The 9,729-nt window shown below is 50.6% G+C and overlaps 1 protein-coding gene across 1 annotated transcript in view; it reads left to right on the top strand.

Moving 5' to 3' along the window:
- Window positions 1-3,134, top strand: part of LOC129693465 (dedicator of cytokinesis protein 2-like) — a 44,889-nt gene extending 41,755 nt beyond the window's left edge. Inside the window, exons 11-12 of the mRNA XM_055630277.1 lie at window positions 874-1,046; window positions 2,828-3,134. Of these exons, the coding sequence (XP_055486252.1) occupies window positions 874-1,046; window positions 2,828-2,929 (275 nt within the window). The 3' untranslated portion in view covers window positions 2,930-3,134. The remainder of the gene's footprint in view (window positions 1-873; window positions 1,047-2,827) is intronic.
- Window positions 3,135-9,729: the final 6,595 nt, after the last annotated feature.

Genomic DNA, 9,729 nt, shown 5'->3' on the forward strand with positions numbered 1-9,729 from the left:
GACAATAGACAATAGACAATGGGTGTAGGACCAGGCCATTTGGCCCTTCGAGCCAGCACCGCCATTCAATGTGATCATGGCTGATCATCCCCAATCAGTGCCCCGTTCCTGCCTTCTCCCCATATCCCCAGACTCCGCTATCTTTAAGAGCCCTATCTAGAAACCAACCGGGCAACTGGGCCTCCACTGCCTTCTGATCCCACACACCTAGTGTGCAGGGTAGTGCGAGTGTTCGTGGTGATCGCTGGTCAGCGCGGGCTCGCTGGGCCAAGGGGACTGTATCCCTTATGTCTAAAGCCTAGAAAGAGGGGCAGGATGGTGGAAGAGGAGAGGGGCAGGACGAAGCAAAGGTGAGGAGAGATGGGGGCGAAGCGGAAGATGAGAGAGGCACCCTGCAGTTCCTTGTTTAAGAAAGAACTGCAGATGCTGGAAAAATCGAACATAGACATAATTCCTGGAGAAATTCAGCGGGTGAGGCAGCATCTACGGAGCGAAGGAAATAGGCGACGTTTTGGGGTCGAGACCCTTCTTCAGACTCCCTATCCTGCGCATCAGTCTGAACATAGCAACAAAGAAAATAGGTGCAGGAGGAGGCCATTCGGCCCTTTGAGCCAGCACCGCCATTCATTGTGATCATGGCTGATCGTCCCCCATCAATAACCCGTGCCTGCCTTCTCCCCATATCCCTTGACTCCACTAGCCCCTAGAGCTCTATCTAACTCTCTCTTCAATCCAAGAAGGGTCTCGACCCGAAACGTCGCCTATTTCCTTCGCTCCGTAGATGCTGCCTCACCCGCTGAGTTTCTCCAGCATTTTTGTCCACCTGCAGTTCCTTGTTTCTACCCTTCACCGGCACGTTGTGCGTCTCCACAGGTCAGACAGTTAGCGTGAACAATGGATTCGGCGGGCAGGTCAAAAGTTCCCGGCCTCCGCCCTTGCCCAGGAAGATCAACCCCAGCCTCCTGGAGAACTTCAGCCATGACCTGGCGGATCCAATGACCTCTCCGTCCTTCCAGGCTCCTGGGAAAGAGCAGCTCCAATTCAAGGTGAGTTGGTGCAGAGCAAACACAGGACACCCCAAGTAACGACCCAACACGTTCATTAGCATCTAGTGAAGTTACACTGAAAGTAGTCACCACTTTGGCTACATCCCAGACTGATGGACTAGTGGCTCAAAACGTTAGTAATATACGGTGACTGTAAGGTGAGACCCGGACTGGATTATAGATCCGAGTGGTCCTTTAATTTGAGGAAGGACCTTCTCGCTATTGAGGGAGTGCAAGTTGGGAAAAGGGGAAGTACAATATATGTTCCATATACCCACCTCCCTCTGTGTGAAGAAAAGTTGCAACTAAAACAAGATTACTATCTAAATGGCATCAAGTTGGGAAAAGGGGAAGTACAATGGGATCTGGGGGTCCTTGTACATCAGTCTATGAAAGTAAGCATGCAGGTACAGCAGGCAGTGAAGAAAGCGAATGGCATGTTGGCCTTTATAACATGGGGAATCAAATATAGGAGCAAAGAGTTCCTTCTGCAGTTGTACAGAGCCCTAGTGAGACCACACCTGGAGTATTGTGTGCAGTTTTGGTCCCCTAATTTGAGGAATGACATTCTTGCTATTGAGGGAGTGCAGCGTAGGTTTACAAGGTTAATTCCCGGGATGGCGGGACTGTCATATGCTGCGAGAATGGAGCAGCTGGGCTTGTACACTCTGGAGTTTAGAAGGATGAGAGGAGATCTCATTGAAACATATAAGATTATTAAGGGCTTGGACACACTAGAGGCAGGAAACATGTTCCTGATGTTGGGGGAGTCCAGAACCAGGGGCCACAGTTTAAGAATATGGGGTAAGCCATTTAGAACGGAGACGAGGGAACACATTTTCACACAGAGTGGTGAGTCTGTGGAATTCTCTGCCTCAGAGGGCGGTGGAGGCAGGTTCTCTGGATACTTTCAAGAGAGAACTAGATAGGGCTCTTAAAGATAGTGGAGTCAGGGGATGTGTGGAGAAGGCAGGAACGGGGTACTGATTGGGGATACCAAATGGCCTCCTCCTGCACCTGTTTTCTATGTTTCTATGTTCCAACATGCTTTCTTCACTGCCTGCTGTACCTGCATGCTTAAGTTGGTCCGAAGGGCCTGGATTGTCAGAATCTTTCTATATTTTGTCTCCCCTGCCCATTGATAGAGTGGGAGTCAGTTCAGTTTAGTTTATTGTCACGTGTACCGAGGTACAGTGGAAAGCTTTTGTTGCGTGCTAACCAGTCAGCGGAAAGACTGTGCATGATTACCGTCGAGCCATATAGGGTGTACAGATACATGACAAAGGGAATATCGTGGATAACGCTTAGTGCAAGGTAAAGTCTGATCAAAGATTGTCGAAAGTCTACAATGAGGTAGATAGTAGTTCAGCACTGCTCTCTTGTGGTGGTAGGATGGTTCAGTTGCCTGATAACAGCTGGGAAGGAACTGTCCCTGAATCCGGAGGTGTGCGTTTTCACACTTCTGTACCTCTTGCCCGATGGGAGAGGGGAGAAGAGGGAGTGGCCGGGGTAAGACTGGTCCTTGATGATGCTGCTGGCCTTGCCGAGGCAGCGTGAGGTGTAGATGGAGTCAATGGAAGGGAGGTTGGTTTGTGCGATGGTCTGGGCTGCGTCCACGATTCGCTGCAGTTTTGTTGAGGTCTTGGATGCAGCTGTTCCCAAACCGTGCTGTGATCCATCCCATCCCGATAAGGAGGGGGGGGGGGGGGGGGGGGAGAAGAGGGAGGTGTCGCCCGTTACCGACCAACGCTAACTCGTTTGTTCTCTCCCCTTCCCGCCAGGTCGCGAGCTCTCCGAACCCGGATAGCAGCAAGGCCCTCAAGAGCCCACCGCCCCCTCCCCCGCCAAAGAACAAGCGGATGACACAGCCCCCGCCCAGCTGACCCCTCCCCCGCACACCTCCATCCATCGGGCCTCGAGGAAGGGGCTGAGAGGACCCCCAGCGGACATGGTCGATGAGTAACGACAGGAGCCGGCATCGGTGAACCCCTTCCCCTTCTAACCATCCACCCATCCTGCTGCCTTCAAATGATGCCCAGTGGCTATAAGGGTTGTTCTTTTCCTAATAAATAAATACCTCCTCATGTCCAAGAATGGTATCATTGCTCTGTTTCTTTTACTGCACTTCGTTGAGTGTAAGAGCCCCTAAATCAGTGGGAAACATAGAAACATAGACAATAGGTGCAGGAGTAGGCCATTCGGCCCTTCGAGCCAGCACCGCCATTCAATGTGATCATGGCTGATCATCCAACTCAGTATCCTGTACCTGCCTTCTCTCCATACCCCCTGATCCCTTTAGCCACAAGGGCCACATCTAACTCCCTCTTAAATATAGCCAATGAACTGGCCTCAACTACCTTCTGTGGCAGAGAGTTCCACAGATTCACCACTCTCTGTGTGAAAAAATGTTTTTCTCATCTCGGTACCAAAGGATTTCCCCTTTATCCTTAAACTGTGACCTCTTTGTTCTGGACTTCCCCAACATCGGGAACAATCTTCCTGCATCTAGCCTGTCCAACCCCTTAAGAATTTTGTAAGTTTCTCAATTTCCTAAATTCTAGCGAGTACAAGCCGAGTCTATCCAGTCTTTCTTCATATGAAAGTCCTGACATCCCAGGAATCATTCTGTTGAACCTTCTCTGTACTCCCTCTGTGGCAAGAGACTCTCTCTATGGGAAGGAACTGCAGATGCTGGTTTATGCTGAAGATAGACACAAGATGCTGGAATAACTCACTGGGTCAGGCAGCATCTCTGGAGAAAAGGTATAGGTGACGTTTCGGGTGGGTCGAAACCTTCCTTCAAGACTTCTGAGCCTGAAGAAGGTTTCCACAAGGTCATAAGTGATAGGAGCAGGATTAGGCCATTCGGCCCATCGAATCTCCTCTGTCTGATCTACCCTTCTCTCTCTACTCCATTCTCCTGCCTTATCGCCTGACCCCCGTACCATTCAAGAATGTGTGAAACAGTGCTATAAACATGTCCGTTGAAGTGACATGTACAACCTTCTGTGGCAATGAATTCCACAGATTCCCCACCCTGTTGACTGAGGAAATTCCTCCTCATCTCCTTCCGAAAGGAACATCCTTTCATTCTGAGGCTATGACCCAAAAGTCACCTATTCCTTCTCTCCAAAGACCCACTGAGTTACTCCAGCATCTTGTGCCTGCCTTGAGTCGGAGTGATGGGAGATGGGATTTAATCCGAGCAAGTGTGAGGTTTTGCGTTTTGGGAGGTCAGATGTAAGGGGGACAATATACCACTGATGGCATGAGTCCTAACAGTATTGGTTTATGGAAGGGTCCTTGGGGTCTAAGTTGGAGTTTAGTTTATTGTCACGTGCAGCGAGGTACAATGAAAAGCTTTTTGTTGCATGCAAACCACTCAGTGGGAAGCCTATACACATGATTACAATCGAGCCGTCCACATTGTACAGACACATGGATAAAGGGAATAACGTTCAGTGCCAGATAAAGTCCAATTGAAGATAGTCCAATGAGGTAGATGGTAGGTCATAACTTGATAAATAACGTGTATGGTATTCTTGCCTTCATTGGTTGGGTCATTGAGTATAAGAGTCAGGAAGTGGTGATGCAGCTTGCTTGGAGTTTGGAGCCTCAGCGGCGGCGACTTGGCGGAGGTGGTGGAGCCTCGGCGGCAGCGGTGGAGCCTCGGTGCAGGTGGAGCCTCAGTGGCGGTGGAGCCTCAGCAGAGGAGCCTCAGTGGCGGTGGAGCCTCGGTGGCGGAGGAGCCTCAGCAGAGGAGCCTCGGTGGCGGTGGAGCCTCAGCAGAGGAGCCTCGGTGGAGGTGGATCGTCAGCAGAGGAGCCTCAGTGGCGGTGGAGCCTCGGTGCAGGTGGAGCCTCAGCACAGGAGCCTCTGTGGCGGTGGAGTCTCGCAGCGGCGCCAAAGTCTCGCCAGTCGACCCACAGTCGGGGGTCCACGAGGGTGTGGACGAACCACCATGACGAGGAGAGGGGGAAGAACAATCGAGGAGCTGGTGGGGGGTACTATAACTTTGTCAGCGCCCTTTATGGGCGACTATTTGCATACCTTGGGTAGGCAAGCAAAGAATTTTGCTGAGTCTTGTCACATATGACAACACAGTGTTCCATTTGTAGTATTGAGTGTAATTCTGGTCATCTCCATTGCAGGATGAGTAGGTTTTGTAGGAGTGCAGAATTTTCCAGAATCATGTAGCGTGTAGTAAGTTTAAGAAAGAACTGCAGATGCTGGAAAAATAGAAGGTAGACAAAAGTGCTGGAGAAACTCAGCGGGTGAGGCAGCCTCTATGGAGCGAAGGAATAGGTGATGTTTCGGGTCGGGACCCTTCTTCAGACTGATGTGGGGGTGGGTGGGAAAAAAGAAAGGAAGAGGCGGAGACAGTGGGCTGTGGGAGAGCTGGGAAGGGGAGGGGAAGGAGGGAGAAAGCAGGGACTACCTGAAATTGGAGAAGTCAATGTTCATACCGCTGGGGTGTAGACTACCCAAGCGAAATATGAGGTGCTGCTCCTCCAATTTGTGGTGGGACTCACTCTGTCCATGGAGGAGGCCCAGGACAGAAAGGTCGGATTGGGAATGGGAGGGGGAGTTGAATTGCTGAGCCACCAGGAGATCAGGTTGGTTATTGAGAACCGAGCGGAGGTGTTGGGCGAAACGATCGCCAAGGCTGCGCTTGGTCTCACCGATGTAGAGCAGCTGACACCTAGAGCAGCTGATGCAATAGATGAGGTTGGAGGAGATGCAGGTGAACCTCTGCCTCACCTGGAAAGACTGCTTGGGTCCTTGGATGGAGTCGAGGGGGGAGGTAAAGTGTGTAGTAAAGGGCCTGTCTCACCAGCATGCGATTGCCTGCATCTAGCGCGACCAAACGTGGTGGCTTGAGGCGTACGGCCCTTGCGGGACCGGTCCCACTTCCAACCGCGGAGGCGTGTGGAGTTGTGCGGGGCTGGTCCCAACATCATACTCACCAATCAGCTGGGCAGGAGGCGGGCCAATTGAATATGGACGTCGCACAGCGTCGGGCGGTTACGTCTTCGCACAATGGCACGCCAGGCGGTGACGTCATCGTGCAACGCCTCACGCTAGGTGTACGCCGTCAAGATGCTGCGAACGGCGTCCAGATGCTGTGCACGCCTGTCGAGGCGCTGCGTACGGCTGCAATGCTGCTGTGGGCCGACAGGCCGTTGCCTCCGCCGATCGAAGTGGGACCAGCCCCGCGAGGCGATACGCCTCAAGCGACCACGTTTGGTCGAGTTAGAGGCATGCTATCGCATGCTGGTGGGACAGGCACTTAAGGAACTGCAGATGCCGGTTAACACCGAGAACAGACAGAAAATGCTGGAGTAACTCAGCGGGACAGGCAGCATCTCCGGAGAGAAGGAACGGGTGACGTTTCGGCTCGAGACTGAAGCTCTCAAATCATTCAGTCGAATAACAAGATAATCGAGGGAAGTAAGTACATTGGTGCTGAGGTTTAATTGCTTTTCACATGGGATCTAAGTAGGACAAGCATGTTTATTTGTGTTCATATTGCAGATATCTTAATTCCAGTCATTAACAACAATATAAGCAGCACCTCATAACACACGGCAACGCTGAGAGCCTGATCAACTTACGATGCCTCTGGGCAACACGTTGCTTTAGATCCACTCGAGACGTCCACAAAACCTTTTGCCCTGTCCCATACCCACCAGTGCAGCAGTGGAACAAGATCTTAGTTTAGTTTAGTTTAGAGGCACAGTCCCTTCGGCCCACCGGGTCCGCGCCGACCAGCGATCTCCGCACATCAACACCGTCCTACACACACACACACACACACACTAGGGACAATTTACATTTACACCAGGCCGATTAAGCTACAAACCCGCACATCTTTGGAGCGTGGGAGGAAATAGAAGATCCCGGAGAAAACCCACGCAGGCCACGGGGAGAACGTGCAGACTCCGTACAGACAGCGCCCGTAGTCAGGATCGAACCCGTCTTCTCGATCGCCATCCAACGCTACAGTACAGATTCAAGCTTTTCAGACACGGGGTGGAAGAGCTCACATCAAGCGTGCAAGGGGGCCGATGGAGAATTATGGCCATCCACCGCAAATGTCCTTTAAGTGTCGCCAAGCTGAAGGTCTCCCATCATGGTTCCCATTGATGCTGCCTGACCAGCTGAGTTACTCCAGCACTTTGTGTCATTTAATGAATTTGAGCGTCAGGCTTCCACAGCCCAACACCAAGAGGAACGCACGGTGGTGCAGACTCACAGCGCCCAGTTCAATCCTGACCTCGGGTGCTGTCATAGAAACATAGAAAATAGGTGCAGGAGTAGGCCATTCGGCCCTTCGAGCCTGCACCACCATTCAATATGATCATGTCTGATCATCCCCAATCAGTACCCTGTTCCTGCCTTCTCTCCATACCCCCTGATCCCTTTAGCCACAAGGGCCACATCTAACTCCCTCTTAAATATAGCCAATGAACTGTGGCCTCAACTACCTTGGGCAGAGAATTCCACAGATTCTGTGTGAAAAATGATTTTCTCATCTCGGTCCTAAAAGAGTTCCCTCTTATCCTTAAACTGTGACCCCTAGTTCTGGACTTCCCCAACATCGGGAATAATCTTCCTGCATCTAGCCTGTCCAACCCCTTAAGAATTTTGTAAGTTTCTATAAGATCCCCCCTCAATCTTCTAAATTCTAGCGAGTACAAGCCGAGTCTATCCAGTCTTTCTTCATATGAAAGTCCTGACATCCCAGGAATCAGTCTGATGAACCTTCTCTGTACTCCCTCTATGGCAAGAATGTCTTTCCTCAGATTAAGAGACCAAAACTGTACGCAATACTCCAGGTGTGGTCTCACCAAGACCCTGTACAACTGCAGTAGAACCTCACTGCTCTTATACTCAAATCCTTTTACTATGAATGCTAACATACCATTCGCTTTCTTCACTGCCTGCTGCACCGGCATGCCTACTTTCATTGACTGGTGTACCATGACACCCAGGTCTCGTTGCATCTCCCCTTTTCCTAATCGGCCACCATTCAGATAATAGTCTACTTTCCTGTTTTTGCCACCAAAGTGGATAACCTCACATTTAGCCACATTATACTGCATCTGCCATGCATTTGCCCACTCACCCAGCCCATCCAAGTCACCTTGCAGTCTCCTAGCATCCTCCTCACAGCTTCACTGCCCCCCAGCTTCGTGTCATCCGCAAACTTGGAGAGGTTGCATTCAATTCCCTCGTCCAAATCATTAATATATATTGTAAATAGCTGGGGTCCCAGCACTGAGCCTTGCGGTACCCCACTAGTCACTGCCTGCCATTCTGAAAAGGACCCGTTTACTCCTACTCTTTGTCATAAGCGATAGGAGCAGAATGAGTCCATCCAGTCAACTCCGCCATTCAATCATGGCTGATCTATCTCTCTCACCTAACCCCGTTCTCCTGCCTTCTCCCCATAACCTCTGACACCCGTACTAATCAAGTATCTATCTGTCTCTGCCTTAAATATATCCACTGACTTGGCCTCCACAGCCGTCTGCGGCAAAGAATTCCACAGATTCACCACCCTCTGACTAAAGAAATCCCTCCTCATCCCCTTCCTTAAAGGTCTTGTAATTCTGAAGCTATGACCTCCGGTAATAGAATTTCCCACTGTCTGTGTGGAGTCTGCAAGCTCTCCATGTGGCCCTGTGTGTTTCCCCTGACATCCCAAAGACGTGCGTGTTTATAGGTTAATTGCCCTCTGTGAAATCATCCCTAGTGCGTAAGGAGTGGATGAGAAAGTGGGATAACACAGAACTGGTGTGAACAGTTGATCATTGGTTAGCATGGACTCAATGGGCCGAAGGGTTTGTTTCCATGCTGTATATCCAAACTAAACAAAAAAGTTTTACTCTCTCTTAAATCCATCCAGTGACTTGGCCTCCACTGCCCTCTGTGGCAGGGAATTCCACAAATTCACAACTCTCTGGGTGAAAACGTTTTATCTCACCTCAGTTATAAATGACCTCCCCTTTATTCTAAGACTGTGGCCCCTGGTTCTGGACTCGCCCAACATTGGGAACATTTTTCCTGCATCTAGCTTGTCCAGTCCTTTTATAATTTTATATGTTTCTATAAGATCACCCCCTCATCCTTCTAAACTCCAGTGAATACAAGCCTAGTCTTTTCAATCTTTCCTCATATGACAGTCCCGCCATCCCAGCGATCAATCTCGTGAACCTACGCTGCACTGCCTCAATCACAAGGATGTCCTTCCTCAAATTAGGAGACCAAAACTGTACACAATACTCCAGATGTGGTCTCACCAGAGACCTATGCAACTTCTGTTCTACATCAAGCTCCACAAGGAGTTGACCGGGGCCCGCCTGAACGCCTTGGTGCGCAATAGACAATAGGTACAGGAGTAGGCCATTCTGCCCTTCGAGCCAGCACCGCCATTCAGTGTGATCATCCACAATCAGTACCCCGTACCTGCCTTCTCCCCATATCCCGACTCCGCTATTTTTAAGAGCCCTATCTAGCTCTCTCTTCAAAGCATCCAGAGAACCTGCCTCCATTGTCTATTGTCAAAGGTATGCAAAGAGACACCTTGGAGCCTACTACACTCTGCACACTGCAACCCAGCCTTAACCTGGCAACGTGTTCCAGAGGATAGACACAAAGTGCTGGGGTGGCTCAGCGG

This window comes from Leucoraja erinacea, unplaced genomic scaffold (assembly GCF_028641065.1).
Source record: "Leucoraja erinacea ecotype New England unplaced genomic scaffold, Leri_hhj_1 Leri_305S, whole genome shotgun sequence".
NCBI classification, from domain to species: Eukaryota; Metazoa; Chordata; class Chondrichthyes; order Rajiformes; family Rajidae; genus Leucoraja; species Leucoraja erinaceus.